General features: G+C 33.7%; 1 protein-coding gene across 2 annotated transcripts in view; it reads left to right on the top strand.

Annotated features, from left to right (window-relative positions):
- ROCK1 (Rho associated coiled-coil containing protein kinase 1) overlaps window positions 1-23,080 on the top strand; it is a 153,772-nt gene that overhangs the window by 24,228 nt on the left and 106,464 nt on the right. For both annotated transcript variants that reach the window (XM_045849708.1, XM_045849707.1), the window contains exon 2: window positions 842-923. In XM_045849708.1, the coding sequence (XP_045705664.1) occupies window positions 842-923 (82 nt within the window). The remainder of the gene's footprint in view (window positions 1-841; window positions 924-23,080) is intronic.

Here is a 23,080-nt window from a genome sequence, read left to right as displayed (position 1 = left end):
ATGAACATGACTATACAGGGTCTGCAGAAGGTACATTTCCTTTTGCTACTTCTGTTTTTATGTTTGGGCTCTGCTGTACAAAACTAGATTTTCCCAGATAGATAAAGTGAAAATTACGTGGGTTATCTGAGTTTTTCTCCTGCTCCTGCTACATGGCTGGATGTAACCTGAATAGATGCACTCCTACTTCAACACTGATTATTACACCTTCCCATTGCCCTGCACTTCTTCAGAAGTAAAAGTAAAAGCCAGTGTTTGTCCTTTACTAATGGCTAGCCTAGAAAATGACTCAAGGAAAGAAAACTCTTATGAAAACCCTTATGAAACTCTTTTGAAATTGTATTTTATAATTAAATATATTTTAATTATAAAAATGTATCAAACTGCAGAATTTATTTTAGACTAAACTTCACAGTTTAGGAACTACTATTTAGCATCTACCTTATAAATATGTGTAATCACAAAGACAAGCCATTTATTTTTTATGCATGTCCTGGAAATAAAGATAAATGCAGTAGTAACGTGGAGTGAAAAGTGAAATTTTGTGCCTTGATGAAGAGAAAAGAGCATGAGTTGAAGTCATTTGTAGCTAATTGGTGGTTGTGTTGCTGCTCCTCAGTTTGGGAAAATTAGAATATGAAAAATCTGTATGTGAAATAAAACCAAATTTTCTCTTCTCCCAGTACTCATGTAACCTTGTAGAATGTGTTAAATGAATGCAAGATTTATGACAAAAGGCCAATTAAAAATTAAAAGGTGTATTTGATTCTTTATTTGTAAAAAAGGAAAGTGTTAATAGAGTGATCCAAAAAACTAACTGTTTGTTTGTTTATTTGTTTAGGATGGATTGGATGCTTTGGTATATGATTTGGATTTTCCTGCCTTAAGAAAAAACAAAAATATTGACAACTTTTTAAGCAGATGTAAGTAATTTTTGTTGAGGTTAATGACAGACTATATATAATGAACTCTTGACTTAGATAATTCAAGCCTTCCTCCCCGACCCCCGTCTACTCTTTGCTTATTTCATCAATAGTTTGTACATAAAATGAGTGAAATGGGAAAGAAACTTTATTAGTTAGTTTGGGTGCCTAATAGGATAATCTAAAAATATTTTGCAGAAAAGGGAATGAAAAGTAAATGGCTAAAATAAGTATATTAAAATAAGCATATATATACATGTACATTAAATTTCAGTAGTTATATTCTTTTTCTTTTGTAAATGAATGAACTATTATATTTTAATATCTGCAAGTAAGAACAGATTACATATGAAAAGCCCTCCTGGATACAAGAATTTTCTTCATGAAAGGTGGCTTGTATTTAAATTTTACAAACATTCTTTTCTAAAAACACTGTTTGGATTTCGATATTATATACATTTAGGTTGGGTTGTTTTTAGTGTAATCTTTCAAGTTTGGTTACATGTGTTAGAAAGATTTTATTTTTTATAATAGTTAAAGGTTTTTACTTTTTTGTAATTTATCATTTCTACATTTGGAAATCTTGCCTCTGAATTTTACTTACCAATTTTATGTTCTTTCAGTTTTCTATTTTATTTATTTATTTATTTATTTATTTATTAAAAGGTTAACTATACTCTCTTTTTTTAAAGATTTTATTTATTTATTTTTAGAGAGGGAAGGGAGGGAGGGAGAGAGAGAGAGAGAGAAAGAGAGAAACATCAATGTGCAGTTGCTGGGGGTCATGGCCTGCAACCCAGGCATGTGCCCTGACTGGGAATCAAATCTGTGACACTTTGGTTCGTAGCCTGCGCTCGATCCACTGAGCTACACCAGCCAGGGCTCTAGTTTTCTATTTTTTTAAATAAAAATATTTATTCAGCCTTAATTTTATTTTGGAATATGTTGCCAGATTCTGAATAGGAACTTTTTAAGTATAAAAGTTTCCTTAATTTCTCACAGCTTACTGAAATTTCAGGAGAATTTTCTTGTTTACATTTGCTTCCTTCCTTAACACTATAGCAAAAAACTAAAAAGGTGGAGAAACATGACTATTTCTTATTTGAAGGGAGGCAAAGGATAAATGCACATTAATACAAAGACGAGTGTGTATTTTTGTAGAGTTAGGTTAGCAAGAATTGGACCATATGTCTTCTTAATCTGTTACTCCTTTTGCTCTGCAGTGTTGTTTCATAATACTAAGTATGCCATTATATACTATATTTTATAAACAAAAACATCAGTAGAAATAAGTAAAGTAAAATGAAAACATAAAGCTACAGTAAATTATTTTAACTGACAAATGTGTGTATTTTAGTCCAGCTTTTATTTTATTTTTTTGTTCTTTAAACTATTTTAAAATTTTATTTTTTAATTATGATTTACATTCAATATTATTTTGTATTAGTTTCAGATGTACAGCATAGTGGTTAATCATATACTTAATAAAGTGTTCCCCCTGATATTCCCAGTACCCATCTGACACTATACATAGTTACTACAGTATTATTGACTATTCATATGCTGTACTTAAAATCCCTGTGACTATTTTATAACTACAGATTTATACTTCTTAATCTCTTCACCTTTTTCACATAGTCCCTTATACTCTCTACCCTCTGGCAACTATCAGTCTGTTCTCTACAGGTCTTTTTCAATTTTGTTTGTCCATTTATTTTGTTCTTTAGCCTCCATCCACATGTAAGTGAAATCATATGTTATTTTTTTCTGGCAGACTTATTTCACTTAGCATAACACCCTCTAGGTTCATCCATGTTGTTGCAAATGGTGGGATTTCTTTTTTTTGATTTATTATTATTTTTTGTCCTCACTTTAAGACATGCTTATTGACTGTAGAAAGAGGAGAAGGGTGGGAGAGAAAGGAGAAAATCATCGACGTGAAAGGGAAACTTTAGTTGGTTGTCTTTTGCATGTGCCTTGACTGAGGACTGAACCTGCAAACTAGACATGTACCTTGACCAAGAATTGAACCCACTACCTTTCAGTTTATGGGACAATGCTCCAACAAACTGAGCCATTTTGTCCAGGGCACATTTCATTCTTTTTTTATGGCTGAGTAGTATTCCATTATATATATGTACCATATGATCTTTATTCAATCATCTATTGATGGGCACTTGGTATACCTTGGCCATTGTAAATAACGCTGCAGTGAACACACGGGTTCATATATTCTTTTGAATTAGTGTTTTGGGTTTCTTTGGATATGTACCCAGAAGTGGAATCTCTGGGTCCTAAGGCAGTTTCATTTTTAATTTTTTGGTGACCCTTCATACTGTTTTGCATAGTGTGTACACTAACCTGCATCCTCACCAGCAGTGCACAAGGGTTCCCTTTACTCCACATCCTTGTCAACACTTGTTTGTAGATTTATTAATGAAAGACATTCTGACAGGTGTGGGATGATACCTCTTTGTGGTTTTAATTCGCATTTCTCAGACTCTTAGTGACATTGAGCATGTTTACATACGTCTAGTGGCCATCTGTATGTCCTCTTTGGAGAATTGTCTATTTAGGTCCTCTGCTCATTTTGTTTTTGTCACCATCTTTATTTTTTATTGGTTTTTAATTGGAGTATTTGTTTCTTGGTGTTGAGTTGTATGAGTTCTTTATAAATTTTGGTTATTAACTCCTTATCAGATGTATCATTGGTGAATATGTTCTCCCATTCAGTAGGTTGTCTTCATTTTGTTTATAGTTTTTTGTTGTTGTTGCTGTGCAAAACTTTTTAGTTTGATGTAGCCCCATTTTATTTTTTCTTGTGTTTCCCTTGATTGAGGAGGTATATCAGAAAATATATTGCTAAACGAAATGTCCAAGATTTTACTGCCTTTGTTTTCTAGAAGTTTTATGGTTTTGAGTCTCATGTTTAAATCTGTAATCCATTTTGAGTTTATTCTCGTATATAGTAAGAAAATTGTCTAGTTTCATTTTTTTGCATGTATCTCTCCAGTTTTCCCAAAATTATTTACTGACTAGATTGCCTTTACCCCATTGAATGTCTTCCTTGTCAAATATTGACTATAAAGCTGTGGGTTTATTTCTAAGCTCGCTCTTCTGTTTCGTTGATCCATATATTTGTTTTTATGTCAGTACCATGCTGTTTTGATTACTCTGGCCTTGTAGTATAGTTTGATATTAGGTACCATGATTCCTCCAACTTTGTTCTTCTTTCTCAAGATTGCTTTGGCTATTTGGGGCTTTTTGTGGTTCCATATAAATTTTTAGAATATTCTAGTTAGTGAAATATGCCATTGGTATCCTGATTGGAATTGCATTGAATCAACAGATTGCTTTGTTTAGTGTGGACATTTTAACAATGTTATTTCTTCCTATCCATGAACACGATATATGCTTCCACTTATTTGTATTTTTTTCCGTCCTTTCAGCATCTTTTAATTTTCTAAGTACAGGTCTTTTACACCCTTGGTTAAATTTATTCATAGGTTTTTGTGTTTTTTTGGATGCAATTGTAAATGGGATTATTTTCTTAGTTTTCCTTTCTGATAATCTAGTTTTTAAATTGCAGAAGATGTAGAGAATAATAAAACAAAATTGTAGCAAATCATACCTAGCATCAGGTAACAATTGTAACTAAGGAGGGTTATACCAGGATTGCAAATTAGTTTAAGGATCAAAAATCAATTAGTGTAATTTACCATATTAATACACCAAAAAAGAAAATCCATAATATCACCTCAGTAGATATAGAAAAAGCATTTGATAACATTCAGTATTTATTTTTTTAAATATTGATAATGTCTCTCTGCTACCTGGAATTTGAAGGAAAACTCCCCCAGCCTTATAAAGAGAATCTACAAAAAACCTACAATTCAGATTGTGTTTGTGTCTCACTAAATGCTTTTTCTTTAAGGTTAGGACAAGTCAGCCTTTTTTTTATATATATTTTATTTATTTTTAGAGAGGGGGGAAGGGAGGGAGAAAGGGGGGGAGTGAAACATCAGTGTGTGGTTGCCTGTCGTGTGCCCCCTACTGGGGACCCAGCCTGCAACCCATACATGTGCCCTGACTGGGAATCAAACTGGCAACACTTTGGTTTTCAGGCCCGTGCTTAATCCACTAAGCTACACACCAGCCAGGGTGAAAAGTCAGTCTTTTCTCACCACTTTCATTCAGCATTGTTTTAGAAGTTTTAGTGCAACTTGGTAAAATAAAGAAAAATTATATACATTAAAATGAAAAGTAAAATTTTATTTATTTGTATGACATGCATTTTTATATAGAAAATTCTCAAGATTCTACCAAAAAAAATTAAAGAACTAATTAAGATAAACACCATTGCTAGTTAGAAGGTTAAATAAACAGCAATTCTATTTCTGTATATTAGCAACAAGTGATTTGAAATAGACACTATACCAAATATAACACTATTTACAGTAGAAGCAAAAACATGAAGAATTTATGGATAAATTTGACAAAATATGTGCAAGACTTGTTTACTGAAAACTACATAATATTACTGAGAGAAATTTTAGAAAACCAAAAATGAAAGAAAGAATAGCTATTCAATGTTCATGGATTGGACCATTCAATAATAAAATATTCACTGTCCCCCAAATCAGTTGATCTATGGAGTCCATGTATTTTCAGAACCTATACAGGCTTTTTGTGTTAAGTGCCAGCAATTCTAAAATTCATTCAGAGTGGTGGAATAGCCAAATAATTTTGAAAAGAGCAGAGTTGGAGGACTAATATTACTCAGTTTCAAGATTAAGACAGTATAATTAATATTGAAAGAATAAACACATAGATAAATAGAACAGAATAAAGTTCAGAAATAGACCCATACATATGTGGTCAATTGATTTTCAACAAAGGCGATAAACAAATTCAGTATTTAACTTTGCACCATATACAAATTGAACTCAAAATGGATCGTAGACCAAAATGTAAGAGCTAAAACTGTACTACTTCCAGAAGAAAACATAGAATATATTTGTGACTTCGGTTAGGTAAGGATTACTGAGATGGAACACAAGTAGCACAAACCATGGTTAGTTTTTTTAAAACAGATTAGATTTCATCAAAATTCAAAACTCTTTCTTTTTAGGAGACACCTGTTAAGAAAATGAACAGGTGAGCTACAGACTGGGAGAAAATAGTTGCAAAACATGTGAAAGGGAAATGAATAGTGCTTTTAACAAATGGATATACATATGCAAAAGAATGAAGTTGAACCCCCACCTCACACCATATGCAAAATTAGTTCAGGATGTAAGAACTAAAACTTTCAAACTCTTAGAAGAAAACATAGGCATAAATCTTTATAAACTTAGGTAGTTGTTTTTTAGGTGTAACACCTAAAGTACTACCAACAAAAGAAACATAAATTAGTACATTGAAATAAAAAAACTTTTGTGCTTTTTCAAAGGACACTACCATGAAAGTAAAAAAAACCACCCATAGAATGGGAGAAAATATTAGCAAATCACATACTAGATAAAAGATTGTTATTTAGAATAAACAAAGAAGCCTTGTAACTCAATAATAAAAACACAACCCAAGCCCTGGCTGGCGTAGCTCAGTGGATTGAGCTCGGGCTGCGAACCAAAGTGTCGCAGGTTTGATTCCCAGTCAGGGCACATGCCTGGGTTGCAGGCCATGACCCCCAGCAACCACACATTGATGTTTCTCTCTCTCTCTCTCTCTCTCTCTCTCTCTCTCCCTCCCTTCCCTCTCTAAAAATAAATTTTAAAAATCTTTGTAAAAAATAAAAATAAAAAAATAAAAACACAACCCAGTTTTAAAATGGGCAAAGGATTTGAATAGACATTTCTCCAAAGAAGATGCACAAGTGGCCAGTAAGCATGTGAAAAGCTGTTCAGCATGATTAGTCATTAGGAAGTTGCAATTTATGACCACAGTGATATATATCAGTACACATCTACTAGAATAACTGAAAATTTTTAAACTTGATAAAATTTTGATAAAATCAAGTACATATATGTGAAAACGTGGAGCAGTAGAACTCTGACACATTTTGGATTGGTTTGTAAAATAATAAGGCATATTGTAAAACAGTTTGGCACTTTTCTTGTAAAGTTATACATGCATTTACTATATGACCCCAGGATCATACTCCTAGGTATTTATTTGTCCAAGAGAAATGAAAGTATATGTCCACATGAAGACCTGTATGGTGACTGTTAGTCACCTATTTAAGGTGACTTTATTTATAATTGCTATAAACTGGCAACAACCCAAATGCCCATTGGCTGGTAAATTGATAAATAAATTGTAGTACATCTACATAATAGAATAGTCAACAGTGAAAAGGAGTAAGTTGCTGATATGTACAGCAACATCAATGAATCTCAAAAGCATTGTGGTAAGTGAAAAAAGCCAGGTACAACAGGATACATACATGCTGTATGATTCCATTTACATGACATAACATTCTCATTTGACTCCTGAAGTTGCATTTATGAAATATTTCACATAGAGTAATAGATTTTTCTACGATAGTATCTTACATACTGCTATAATTCATTTATTTTATGGATATTTATTGCTTTCATTAGTAAGTACATCAAAATTGTTTCTCTAAAGTTAATTATTTTGTTTCAAATTGCTTTTTGTTGACAGATACCAGATGTAGTAATCTAATATACCTGGAATATGGGATAAAATGTTTCTCTTTTGTATATACTAACTCTCACTAAAATATAGCAGCTTTAAAGTATAGGAGCTGAAAATGTTTTAAACTTTAGGCCTAACTAACTAAAAGGGAAAAGAGAATCTGTGACTGTTTTACTTAATACTTAGTTAAATACAAAGATTTACTTTGCTGCACTCTGGTATATGCTACCTAAATAATGAGGGCTACAAAGAAAATATTTGTATGCCTCAGGTAAGTGATACCAATTTTAAAGTGAATTTTAGGTAGGGATTAGAGAGCTATCCAGGTAAAATAAACCGTCTTGGTAGGATTTACATTTTTGAAGAAGCATGTAACATATTTGGTGGAGGGGGGGTGGTTGGCAGGTAGAAGGAAGGAGAATTTGGAAACTGATTATGACTGTATATGTCTGTAAACCATTATGAATGTGTCACTAAGACTTTGGGGTACAAGATTCATGTGTTAGTAGAAATGTTTTTATTAAATCAGTTGAAATAAATTAGTATTTAAACAAATAAGTATTTATTGAAGTAATTTTACCACATTATAAAAGAAGGTAATAAAAGAGGGAAGAGCATTATATAAAGAAAGCCCATGAACCTGAGAGTAAAAGTGTGGTAGAGGACATTTGTTTGGATAAAAAATAAACCCAAAAATGATATTTTATGGTAGCGTAGTATATATATAGCTTTCCTAATACAGATTACAAAAGTAGCGTGGTAGCTATGGTAGTAATGGTGTAGCAGCTATCTACTTATAAAAGCATGTAGAACAATTGATGAAATCTTTACAGTTGCTTTATTAATTTAATTTAATTGTTGAGAAGGTGATAAGAGTAATTGCTATTCTGGGTTGCAATCAGAAAGGCTGAATTGGTTAGCATTTGGGAGGTGTCAGAGACCTTGAAACAGAGAACTCAGATTACCTTAGACCAGTGGCACTGTTCACATTTGGGGTCAGGTAACTCCTTGTTGTGGGGGGCTGGCCTTTGCACTGTAGGATGTTTAGCAGCATCCCTGGCCTCTACCTTCTAGATGCCAGTAGCATACTCTCCCTCCTCCTTCCCTACCCCCATTTGTGACAATCAAAAATGTCTCAAGACTTGGCCAAATGTCCCCTGGGGGTCAAAATTACCCTCAGCTGAGAACCATTGCCTAAGACTTTATGTCTATGAAGGAAAGAAATACTGGGCACAGTCAGGCATGTGTTCCAAGCATAGAAAATTTAATCCAATTTATTGAAAAGGTAAATCCTATTAAGTGATTCTGAGTGAAGGATGATATTTCAAAAAGAAGTAAATATAAGAAGGTTGCAGCCAAAGAAACCAGGGTTATTCCACTGGGAATTCCCAGCCCAGATTGGAAAAGCTGTGAATGACCATATTAAGTATGAGTGCATATCTAGAGAGTAGCATTAATTTATAAAAGTTGTGTTAGCCCAGAAGCCTATGATGATCCAAGACTTGTGAAAAGTTCTGAAGACTAAAATAACTATGCTCCTCTAGGCCTTCCCATTTAGAGTTACGCGTTCAAGGTGTATGAGAAAATAATAAATTCACTATGTGGGGCCATTTATTGTTGAATTATTTTTGAATGTCCATTCACTATAAAGACATGAAGAATAAGACTGTTTTTCTTTAAAACTGTAGCTCTAACAATTTTGTGGAAGGAGATACACACAGAAGCAAATAGTAACTTATATATACCTTTATAATTGTGGAAGTTTATAGAGAATGGAATGATACATAGATCTTGAAGGGAATAAAGAAAGGCTTCAGAAAGTAACATTTGAGTTGAGTTGAGGATGGGCTAGATTTCTCAGTTGAGGAAGAACGGTTCAGGCAGAGAAGGAACAGCATTTGTTGTTACGGAGCTATCAAAATTATGATATCTTTCAGGAAGTAAGAGTTTGGTACAAATTGAACTTGGTTTAATGAGGAGGAGAAAGGGTAAGGAGGACAGACGGCAGAAGGAGACTGAAAAAGCAGTTGGGCCTTTTGAGTAGATGGATTAGATTTAAGAAAAGAATTAGCCTGTCTCATCTTGTTTTTCTTGTTTTGTTTTCATTTGTGTGAGTTTTAAAAATAAAGGAATTGAAGTTCAGGGAAAGAAGACATTTGAGCTCTTAAAATTAGCCTATACCCCCAGATTTAGGCAGGTTATACTCTGGAATATTGAATTAACATGCTGATATGATTGAGGATCTTTAGAAAAACTTTGGAGAATGGTGATCTACCAGAAGATTAAAGATAAATAACCAAAGAAAAGGCAGAGAAATGTAGATTTCTGATCTGTGGCAGTCTTCAGACAGAGGCTTGAACTTTTGTTTACTACTACTATTGCTACCCTTGGTCAAGCTTCGTTATCTCTACTTGAATGATTACAGTAAATCTGTCTTGTCTCAGTGCATCCACTTTTGCTCATTTACAGTTAGTTATCCACATTGCTGCCAGAGGATTTTTTTAATTGAAAATTTGATTAAGTCACATCTCATTCCCCACCTTTTTGATTTTCCTCATGTGGCACTGTATTACCCTTCAGATTACATTCTTTTCTGTGTATGACCCTTCAAATTACATTCTTTTCTGTATTACTCTCCTCTTGTTTTGTTTTTTTTTTTAGCTGAATTTTATTTAAAAATTTTTTGGAGGAGATATATTTATTACTTTGATTGTGATGATAGTTTCAGAGGTTATGTATATGGAGAAATTCATCTAATTGTATACATTAAATATCTGCAGTTTTATGTATTAATTATATCAAATAATTATATATTTTGTGGATAAGCCCTTTGTCAGATATGTTTTATAAATATTTTATTCCAGTCTGAGGATTGCTGTAATTTTCTTAATGGCATATTTTGGTGAGCAGTAGTTTTTAATTTTTCCTTTTGAGAAGTTTTTAACTTTTATGAAGTCCAGTGTATCAGTCTCTTCAAAATAGTTATTGCTTTCTAAGATCTATTTAAGATAACTTTGCGCACTCCTAGGTCCCAAAGATATTCTCTTGTTTTAATCTAGAAGCTTTATCATTTTAACTTTTGATTGTTTATGATCCATCTCAAATCAACTTGTGAATGGTGTGAGAGATTAAAGTTTATTATTTTTCTGTATGGTTATTCGGCTGTTTTAGCAACATTCATTGAAAAGACTTTCATTTTCCCATTGCATTGTTTTGGTGACTTTATAAAAAAAATCAAATGACTGTTTAATTGTGGGTCTATTTCTGGGTCCTTTATTCTGCTTTATTGATCTATTTGTTTATCCTTTTTTAAAATATATTTTATTGATTATGCTATTACAGGTATCCCATTTTCCCCCTTTTATTCTCTTCTACCCTGCACACCACCCCCCACCCTCATTCCCTGCCTTTAGTTCGTACATATAAGTTCTTTGGCTTCTCCATTTCCTATACTATTCTTAACCTCCCCCTGTATATTTTGTACCTACCATTTATGCTACTTATTCCCTATAGTACCTTTTCCCCTCTCCTCCCTCCTACTCCCCTGCTGATAACCCTCCATATGATCTCCATTTCTGTGATTCTCTTCCTGTTCTAGTTGTTTGCTTAGTTTTTGTTTTTGTTTTTTAAGGTTCAGTTGTTAATAGTTATGAATTTTTTGTCATAAAATTTTTTATTATTATTTTACTGTTTATGCTATTACAGTTGTCCCTACTCACATTGTTGTCCATAGGTCATGCATATATGTTCTTCTTGATCCCTATAGTTTTCATTTTCTTATGCCTCAGCCACACAAAGTACATTTATTTCCTGGAAAGTACCTTGAAACCTTCTCCACAGACTTTTTAGATGTTGTTTCCCTTTCCCTAGAATTCCTTCGTATCCCGTCCCACTTATAGGACTTACCCTTTATATTTCAAATAAGCTTTCAATTTAGCTTCCTAACCCCTTGATCTAGGCTACTCAGATGTCCTGCTCCTGTGTATGTGCTTTCATGGCATCTTGTGCACTTACCACAGTTAGATTATATTTATTTGTATGGTTATTTGATTGTTACAGTCTTCTCCTTTCCTTATCACTAGACTGTATCATGAGAATAGGACACTTGTATTTTTACTTTTAAACCTGATTGAATATTAGGTACTCATTAAATATTTGTAAAATGTATTTGAGGTTAAATGCTGACTTGTTAGAAATGATCTAAAAAGTATTTCTTTGTTGGTAGAGTTTGGACATGGTCACTAGTTTTTAAAATTATTCTTGATTACTACACATTTTAAATGTATTGATGATAATATATAGATATTGTGTACCAATCATCACAGTTAAACTAATAGTTAACATTTTACCCTATTTGCTTCTGGTTTTTTGTTTAAAATAAAATGATAAATGACAATTAGGTCTTGGGCTTCATGTCTTCCTTTTCCAGAGGTAACCACTAGCCTAGAGTTGATTTACTCACTGTTTCTTAAACTTTGTCAGAATATTGATTTCTGTTCTACTATACAAAGTCATCACATCAAAAACAAACATACAAATAAATCAACAATCCACACATGACAAGAAAAAATAATAATTTCAGTCACGATATAAGTTCTTTCAAAAGTTTATGTTATTGTAAAGGGTAAACCATTGTATCACTGTGCTAAGTAAATTACATGTATTATTGTAAAAGGGTTGTAGCTAAAGTTTTTTTATTTATTTTTCCAAGTAATTATATTTGGTAACTAGCCTTAATGTTCCATAATATGGAGTTAAACTTTTTCTCTAATGGTTACCTTTTTAAATTCCTTCCAAAAATGGATTTCATAGATTGCACACATTTAATTAGATATTTACTTATATATAAACAGTCAGTAATGATCATCAAAAAGTTTATTCCTATTTTCCCCCATCTTCAGTTGTTCATATATCATTACTCTGGCATGTTTCAAAATGTGAAATATGTAATTATTCTCTATACTTTTTACATTTGTAAAATCATGATACTTCTCTGCATATTGAATGAATATTATGATAGTTGAGTGTTAGTGTTATCTTTAAATTAGCAGTTCATTAGTTGGAGGTTAAATCAATGAATTTAATAATTTTAGTAATTATATTTAAAAAGCCATGAATAAATAAATCATTCTCAGTTCAGCATGATCTGCCAATATCAGTGAATCTATTGTTCATCCAAGGAAGTAAAAACAACTTGACTGTGTTTGCCTTAGCTTTTTGTGGCATTGCACAGAAGGTACATATTTCTCAATAGAAAAGGGAAAACCTTTTCTTCATTTTAAATTAAGGTGTAATAATAATTTAAAACATCAGATGTTTTTATGGATTTTCTTAAGGGTATCTACATTTCTGAAATCATATACTATAATATTGAAGACGGATACTACATTATCTGTAGTAAAATTGAAGAGGGTTTTCATGTACTTTGAATATAATTTCAGCTGTAGTTAGAAGTTCACACTTTTTGAGGAATTATAAAGGGCAAAAGTTCTAAAAATAGCAAAGTTTATATACTATCTTTTATACACTGTTTACTTCTACATTTAAAAAGGATACGTTTCCTGAGTGGAGGAGAATATATAGAATATATTGATCATGTATTGTGATTAGTATACAATTCTATTTTGCGTCATCTCAATTGATGAAAAAAAGCTAAAACTACCATTTGGTAGTGTCATTAAAACTTCTTTACAACTAGGTATTAAGGTACGTATAAGAGTCTGCATTAATGTGCGATATATCCAGCCAGAATGCTTTGAAATGTAGTAGAGTTTTGGCATGTTTGACTTTTGGTTATTAAATCTATAAATGACCTGTATAGTTTGGTAAATTTAGCTTTTATTGTTGAATGTATTTCCATTTTGCTGGGGCAGGATTGTATTAAGGAATTATTTATTTAAACTGGACACTGAAGTATAAGAAAAGTAGTACTTTGTTAAAGGACATGGAACTAATATATCATCATAGAAAACACACCTTTTATAAATGAAAATTTGGCATAAGCTTAATATGGCATTTAGGTCATTTGGCAAAAAGTAGATTATTCAGTAATTTGTATTGAGAAAATCAGATATGCATATGAGGAGAAAATGAAATTCTCCATAACATATATAAATGTAAAGACATAAAATACTAGATGAAATTATAGGTATTGTGTTTATAGCCTTCAAGTAGAGAATGCCTTTTTTTAAAGCAAGATACCAGGGCTAGAAACTGTAGGAGACATTGATACATTTTGGCATATTAAAACTATATAAAGAAAAACAATATAATATAAAGGACACTGATAAACTGGGAAAAATTACAACATGCTTAACAGAAACCTACTATATTCCTACTATATGAAGAAATCCTTCCAATCAGTAAAAATGCAAACAATTTAAAAATGGACAAAGTAACTGAAATTATAATATAAAAGAGAAAAAAAAAACAACCAATGGGCAGTTGACAGTTAAACACATGTATTAATGTTTTAAGAAATATGGGTTAACATAAAAAGATACCACCCCTACCTCCACCTCATTCTGAATCAGAAAGATAAAAAAGAAGAAAATCTAGGATTGTTAGCATTATGAGCTAAAATTGGTGCAGTCATTTTGGACAGCAGTTGGATAATATATTTCAAAACCAATAATGTTCATAAGTATATCCTAATACTTTTACTTAAAGAAATGTACCCTGTAAAAAAGCTCTGCAAATATATAGGAATGTTCATCATAGCAAATATATATTATTAGAGCAAAACATTATAAATATAATATAAACATTGTAAACAACAGTACAAATCAATAGAAGTCATTCAGCTATCCAGTGAGTTTAATGAAAAGCCATTTACAAAATATCTTTTTGTAAGTATATATAATAACACATTTTAAAAAATGAATACATACATTTCATTGAATGAATGTACCATAAGTTTAAAAACTGTTTCTGTAATAGTGGACACTTAGGTTTCTTCTAGTTTTTCACTATTATAGGTAAGGCTGTGATGGCCATTCTTATACCTACAACTTGGTATACTCACTTTTTTCTTTTTAGCTCTTTTTGTATATTTTATTGATTATGCTACTGCAGTTGTCCCAATTTTGTTATCCCCATCCTCCCTGCACCCTACTACTCTCCAGCACCCCCCCCCACAACACTTAGTTTATGTCTATTGGTTGTATATATAAGTTCTTTGGCTTCTCTATTTCCTATACTATTCTTAACCTCCCCCTATTTTGTGCCTATCTATTATGCTTCTTATTTTCTCTACCTTACTCCCCCATTCTCCCCCTCTCCCTCCCCACTGATAATCCTCCATGTGATCTCCATTTCTTTGATTCTGTTCCTGTTGTAGTTGTTTGCTTAGATTTTGTTTTTTAGGCTCAGTTGTTGATAGTTGTGAATTTGTTGTCATTTTACTGTTCATAGTTTTGATCATCTTCTATTTCTTAGATAAGTCCCTTTAACATTTCATATAATAAGGGTGTGGTGATGATAAACTCCTTTAACTTGACCTTATATGGGAAGCACTTTATCTGCCCTTCCAATCCAAATGATAGCTTTGCTGGATAGACTAATCTTGGCTGTAGGTCCTTGCCTTTCATGACTTGGAATAGTTCTTTCCAGCCCCTTCTTGCCTGTAAGGTTTCTTTTAAGAAATCAGCTGACAGTCTTATTGGGAACTCCTTTGTAGGTGACTGTCTCCTTTTCGTTTTCCACTTTTAAGATTCTCTCTTTATCTTTAATCTTGGGTAACTTAATTATCATGTGCCTTGGTGTGTTCCTGCTTATTAGTCCAATTTCTTTGGGACTCTCTGGGCTTTCTGGAAGCTTATTTCCTTTGGTGGATTGGGGAAGTTTCCCTTCATTATTTGTTCAAACAAGTTTTCAATTTCTTGCTTTTTCTCTTCTCCCTTTAGCACCCCTATGATTTGGATGTTGGAGCATTTAAAGTTATTCCAGAGCTTTCTCAGCCTCTCCTCATTTTTTTGAATTTTTGTCTTCACTCTGTTCCAATTGGATGTTTATTTCTTCATTTTGTTTTAAATCCTTGTTTTGAGTCCCAGTTTCCTTCCCTTCACTTTTGGTTCCCTGTATATTCTACTTTATTTCACTGTGTATAGCCTTCATTTCTTCCTTCATTTTGCAACTGAGTCCAATAATTTCTGTGAGCTTCCTGATTACCAGTGTTTTGAACTCTGCATCAGATAGGTTGACTATCTCCTTGTTGCTTAGTTCTTTTTCTGGTGTTTTGATCTGTTCTTTCATTTGGGCCATATTTCTTTGTCTTGACACATCTGTTATGTTGTAAGGGGTGGAGTCTTAGGTATTCACCAGGGCAGGGCAACTCACTTTGTTGTGTTGTAACACTGTCTGTGGGGGAGGGGTCAGAGAGGGAACAATGCCACTTTCTGGCTCTGTGCTAGCCCTACTTACCATCACTTCCCTCACTTCCCACAAGTGGATTGTGGCCCTTCAGAAGCTGATTCTCAGATGGGTGGGTTTATGTACATTCTAGGACCCTGTGGGCCTCTCCCACGGACTCTTCTGTGATCCTGAGAGTTTCTCCCACTGCCACAACTCTTGCAGATTTTTACATGCAGATGTTTTGAGTCTTTAGTTTCCCACGCTGAAACCCTGGGTTCTGCAGTCTGTCTTGCTTCCCAATGATTCTTCCCAGTGTATCGGCTCACGAATGTGGGATCAACTGGTCCACCAGCCACCTCCTTGGCTTGAGTCCTCTCTGCCTTGGCTGCCAGTCTCCGCCCCTCCTACCAGTCTGGGTGAATGTTTCTTTTAACTCCTTAGTTGTTGGACTTCCATAAAATTTGAATATCTGGCAGTTCTGGTTGTATTTTGTTTTTAAATTTGTTGTTGTCCTTTAGGTTGTACAAGGAAGTGAAGCATTTCTACCTATGTCTCCATCATGGTTGGAACCCCTGGGCTACTTTCTCCAAATCTTTGGTGTTGTATCGGTACATGAGCAGATCCACTTTTTTCTTTCTGTGGAGTGAATTTTAAGAATTGCTGAGTCAAAAGTTATATCTAGTTTACATTTTAATATATTGTCAAAATGCAGTTTTATACCACAAGATGAAATAGAAGTCAGAATTTTAGCCCTGACCAGCATGGCTTAGTGGATTAGGTGTTGACCCATGAAATGAAAGGTTGCAGATTCGATTCCCAGTCAGGGCACATGCTTGGAGGGCAGGCCAGGTACTAGAGGCAACTGATTCATGTTTCTCCTGCACATCAATGTTTCTTTCCCTCTCTTTTACACTGCCTTCCCGTGTCTCTAAAAATAAGTAAATAAATAAAGTCTTTTTTTTTTAAGGTCAGAGTTTTAAATTGGAGTCAAAAGATTGAATACATTATGCAGTATGACCTGGGATGTTTCGAAGTCTTATAAAGTTATTATAAATAAAGTGGCACTTAATCAGATAGACTTTTTAAAAGAACAGTTAAATATTCTCTTTATTTACTTTTTAACTTATTGTGTAATAAATTTACAGAAAAGTTGCAAAAAATAGTAGACTCCTGTATGCCCTTCACTCATCTTTCCCTAATTTTACCATCTCATATAACCATGGCACATTGACAAGACTGAGAAATTAAAATTGGTACATTACTGGTAGCTAACTACATACTTAACTCAGGTATCAGTTTCTCCACTAATTTTTTTTTTCTTCCAGAATCCAGTCTAGAATACCACATTGTATTTAGTTGCCATTTCTCCTTAGTCTTCTCTAGTCTGTGAGAGTTTTTCCATCTTTCCTGTTTTTTATAACCTTGACAGTTTTGAAAGTTACTGAAAAGATATTTTGTAGAACATCTCTCAGTTTGAGTTTGTGTGATGTTTTTCAGTAATTAGACTGAGGTTATGAGTTTGGGAGACAAATGGGTACCACAGAGATGGAGTGTACTCTGCATCACATTATATCTGAGATATGTGACATCATGATGTATCAATGGTGATGTTAACCATTATCACTTGGCTTAAGGTAGTGGTTGCCAGGCTTCTCTCCTTTTTTTTTTTTAACTATTTTCCATTTCTGTACTCTAGTACTTGGAATTGGGTCCCTAGTCCAGCCCACACTCAATGGAATGGGGATCAATCAGCCCCACCTCTAGATTCGGAGGGCTGCATATTTTCTGTCACAGAGCAAAAGTTTTTTATTATGATAAGTCTCTAACTTACCAGTTATTTCTGTTAAGGATTGTGCTTTTGGTATCATATGTGAAAATCATTGCCAGACCCATGATTGATTTTTTAACAGCTTCATTGAGATACAATTTATATACTATAAAGTTCATCTATTTAAAGTATACAATTAATTGTTTTGTATGTGTGTATAGTGTTGTGCAACCATTACCACAATCACTTTTAGAACGTTTCACCAACTTGAAAAGAAACCCCATTCCCATTAGCAGTCACTCTCCATTTCTTCCCAAGCTCCTCAGCCCTAGGTAATGAGTATTTTGTCTGTATTGATTTGCCGATATAGTCACTTCCTATAGGTGGAATCCTACCATATGTGGTGTTTTGTGACAGGCTTTTTGGACTTAGCATGATGTGTTCAAGTTTCATCTGTGTTGTAGCTTGTACTTCATTCTTGTTATTTGTCAAATAGTATTCTATTCGTTGGTATATACCAACATTTTGTTTTGTTAACATTCATCAGATGACAAACATTTGTATTGTCTATTTTTTTGGCTATTATGAATAATGCTGCTATGAACATTTGATACAATTCCCAAACATTTCATTCATTGCATTTTCATTTCATTCTACTTATAGGTATGATATGATACCTAGATAATGCTATGTTTAACATTACTGATATATTTGATAATGCTGTTTAACATTTTGAGAAACCCAAGATTTCTCAAAAGTAAATATATGCTTTTATTATTTTGGAGTAAATATATGTGGCTTCTCTATTGTTCCTGAGTAGATAAGAGCTGCATGTAATTGGTTGTCTCCATTTATATAAAATATCATTAAGTGTTTTTAATATTTTAGTAAGTATCATTGAACTCATACATACATTATGGACATAAGCATGGATGAAGTGTGGTTTTCATCATTGAGGAGATGAGAACTAGTCTAATAGAAGAAACATATAAACAGCTTCAGTCCAGATTGATAGCTGAAATCTAGGGAAATAGTGGTGTCCTAGAGGAAGAAGTCATCGTGTATGCTTGAGAAGATCAGAAATGGCTGAGCAGGAGATACAGGATTAGATCTTGTATTATAGTAACTTGGTCAGATAAAATGAGGCAAGTCATTTTAGGCTGGTGATCAACATCTGCAAAGGCAGGGAGATGTGAAACAGTAAGGCAGTGTGGGAAATTGCAAATAACTGGGTATTGCTAGAGCATTGTTGGGGAGAGTATCTAGAAATAAAGGGCTGAATCAGACAGTAACAAGATCTAAAAGCCTTTTTATGCTGTGTTGAAGAGTTTGGATTTTTTTTTTCCTGTTTTTTCCTCAAATGGTATATATGCATGGGTACACACCATACACTGGCAAAATATGACACATGTTCCTGGAGCTTGGATTTCATTTGAAGATCTGGGCTTAAAACAGTTTTTTGGCATCAAAACAGATTTTTATGGGTGAATATCACATTGTAAATTTTCCAGATAAATATTAGGTCATTGTAGAGCTTGTACGGGCTACTTTGATTACTCTAAAAGTATGCAAGGTATGTGGGGTTTCTGTAGGCATAGAATGGTAGTTTTTTGGTCAACCAGAATATTGTGCATCACTTTTATTACCATATATTATCTATTTTGACATTTCAGAAAACTTTTTAACAATTAGGATATATGTTACATTCTATAGTGATACCTAAAATGATGGTATATTTTATAATCTAAAATCTTAGGCTAGGCAAAATATATCTTTTCTTCATTAGAAAGCAACACACTCATTATAGAAAACTTGAAACATATAGAAAGTATGAGGAATAAAATAATCTGTAATTCCACCACACTCAGGGATGAATGCAGTTGAATATAAGGGGAAAAAAGGGAGTCAAGAATGCTCCCTCGGTTTTTGCCCCAAGCAAAATTGAGCCATCAACTGAAATGTGGAGATCATGATAGAGGTTTTGGGTGAGAACATCTCTTTCATTTCAGACATTAAATTTGTGATGTTTGTTACCCAAGTAGATACATTTTGTAAGCAATTGAATATATAAATCTGAAGTTTAAGAGAGAGGTCTGAACTAGAGATAAATATTTTAGAGTTGTTGACATGTAGATGGTTTTTAAAGCACTTGAAAGAAATGAGTGTAGATAGAGAAAAAAACACTATGGAAGACTGAGCCTTGAGATACTTCATTCAGAAATCTGGGAGAAGAGAAGGAACCGCAACAGGGAGGTAACCAATGAGGTTGAAAAAAATACTCTTAGTATTATCCGAAGAATGTGGTATCCAGGAAATAAAGTAAATTAAAGTAAGTACCAGGAGAGAATGGTAAAACTGTGCCAAAAGCTGCTGATATATCAAGATGAGAACTGAAAATTGGTCATTGGATTTAGCAACATAGTGGTCATTTGTGACTGACAAGCAGTTTTGGTTGAAAGGTAATGGCCAAAGCCCACCCAGAGTGGATTTAAGAGCAGATATAAGAATGATTTAAAAGCAAAGAGTATACACAACTTTTGAGGAATTTTGTTTTAGTGGAGTTGAGTAACGGGGTAGTAGTTGGTGAGAGAAATGGAATCAAGATGTTTCTTTAAGATGGAACTGAAAACAGCATGGTAAGATCCATTTAGGAAGGGGGAAACTTGGTACAAAAGAAAGGGAAAAACTGCTAGAACAGTGTCCTTAAAGTAGTAGAAAATGATAACATCATTGGTGGAGGGATTGATGTAAGATAGAATTATTCTCCTATAGTAAAAGGTGAAGAGACCAAATATATGAATGCACATGCTACTGGTTGGGAAAAAAGGATATGATAGTATCACCAATGGACCATGGTACCCTTGTAGTGGAGTTGGGTCTCCATTAAAGCAGAGGTTGGCAAACTACAGCCCACAGGCCAGTGTAATAGTAATTCTGTGCCAGTTTTCTTCTGATTGTTTAATTTGTTTTAGGGTAGTACCAACAAGGTCATTAGCTATGAATATCAGTGGAGAACTGTGGGAGGTTTGAGAAGAAAGTGAGAAATATGCTCTCTGACAGAGTGGGAAAGTGAACAGACTAGGGAAACACATGATTACCAAGCAGAATTAAGGGCCAGCTTTGTGGTTATGAATTTAAAGTGGGGTCCTGGCCAGGTAGCTTAGTTGGTCAGAGTATCATCCAGATGCACCAAAGTTGCGAGTTCAATATCTGGTCAGGACACATATGAGAATCAGCCAATGAGTGTATAAGTAAGTGGAACAACATTTCTCTCCCTCGTTCTTCCTTCCTCCCTCCCTCCTTCCCTTCCTCCCTATCTCTAAAATAAAAAAAATAAAGCGACATCAGTCAATATGACTTTATGTATTTATCCAGATATGTTCAACTGCATGGGTACCGACATAGAGTTATTTGGAGAATTGGATTTAACTAAGATTATGTTTTTGGCAAACTAAGTATAAGAGCCAGGGCATTGAAAGTGTATGCAAGCAAGTGATTATAGTAATTGAACATGAAATTTAAGCTAGGGAGTAAGAAAGAGAAGTTACCAGTGTAGTGAGGTTCAGTAAAAATGGGATAGGATCAGTGAATTAAAGGTCTTGGTGGGATTGGGGATTGTTGGAGTTGAATTATTGGAAGAAGTAAGCAGCAAAGCTATGGGAGTGCTTAGAGAATATAAGATTTGAAATTGAAATTATGGGAGGATTATAATTACTGATAATGAAAATGTCTAGTATGTGACCATGGAAATGAATGGCTGAGATAAGATAGAGGACAAGATCATTGAAGGAGAGAAATTAAAGGTATTGAGAAACCAGGTTATTAGAAATACCATCTATGGGTGTATTAAAATCTTTAAGAATTAAAACAGGAGAATATTGAAGAAATCAGTACATAAGGAATTAAAATTATCTAGTAATGAGATGTGGTGACCTAAGGGTCAATAGATGACAGCAACTATGAGAGGTGGTAGGAGATATAACCTAATAAAATAAAAGTCAAAGCTGGCAGATTTAGAGATGGCAGTGGAGTTCACCTATCCTGCTTTCAGGGCCAGTGGTATAAGGTATATGTGAGGGTAAAGGTCACCACTTGAATGCTGCAGGGAAAAGGTGTTCTCAGAGGGGAGCTGGGTTTCCATTAAAGCAAGGGTTGGCATAGCCAACAGGCCAGACCTGGCTTACCACTTGCTTTTGTATGGTTCATGCACTAAGAATGGTTTTTATATTTTTAAATGATTGATAAAAAGTCAAAAGAATAATCTTGAAAATTATATGAAATTTTGGTTTCGGTATCTATAAATAAAGTTTTATTTGGAAATAGCTATGCTCATTCTATCTGTTGTTGTGACTGCTTTTGTGCTATGGCTGGGTTGAGTTGTGACAGAAATCATATGTGGAGTTGTCGTTGCTTCACACTGCTACTCCATACACTGCAAATCACAGTGACATAGTTATTGCAGTTTGACAGTGTTCCATGTGTATCCACATATGACAGATTTTCTTTACTGTTTATTGCCAGTGCATACCCATTGTGTCAAATTAAAAAAAAGAAAAGTGAACTTTGTTATCATTTTGAGACATAGTGGAGTGTTGATTGTTTTACCAAGTTAGATGGCAAAGCATTGTGTTTATTGTGCATTGACACTATAACTGTGTTATGAGAATATAATGTACTGATACTCAGGTGAAGTCATTGGCGTTACCAGAGTAAACAGTCATAATATTCCCAACTCCAGAAAAGCAACAGTCAAAAAAATAGAAAGTTAAAAATAGATATCTCATTGCAGCAGAATTTTCTTTACAAAAGTTAAAATGGAATATGAGGCTGCAGCCTTACATAAGTTTTCACACACCTTATTTGCTAGGCAAGCAGGAAAAGCTGTTCACTGGTGGTAAATGAAGCAGCAAAACAAATGTGTAAAAAGAGAAATACTTGCTTAAGACTATTGGCTTCAATGGAATACTACTCAGCCATAAAAAAAAGAAAGTTTTTCCCTTTGCTACAGCATGGGTGGACCTGGAGAACAATATACTAAATGAAATAAACCAGTCAGAGAAAGAGAGATAATATATAATTTTACTCATATATGGAATCGAATGAACAAACTGAACTAACAAACAGCATAGAGACAGACTCATAGATGGAAGAGCAGGCTGACAGCTCTGGTGGTAGGGGAATTAAGGGGTTGAGGGGTCAAGCAAAAATGACCTGTGCACATGGACAGCAGTGTGGTAATTGCATTGGGGAGGGGGACATAAAGGGAGTAAATGGTAATGGAAAAAAATACAGTGAAAAAGGTACAGTCAAGATTAAATTAAAAAACACAAATGTTTAAAAAAAGACTTAGCTTTTTGACAAGAACAGTTGCTCAAAG

This window comes from Phyllostomus hastatus, unplaced genomic scaffold, assembly GCF_019186645.2.
Source record: "Phyllostomus hastatus isolate PE091 unplaced genomic scaffold, TTU_PhHast_1.1 phas_contig_80, whole genome shotgun sequence".
Lineage (NCBI taxonomy): Eukaryota > Metazoa > Chordata > Mammalia > Chiroptera > Phyllostomidae > Phyllostomus > Phyllostomus hastatus.
Note: the sequence above shows the minus strand (reverse complement) of the source record. Positions and strands in the feature narration are given on the sequence as shown.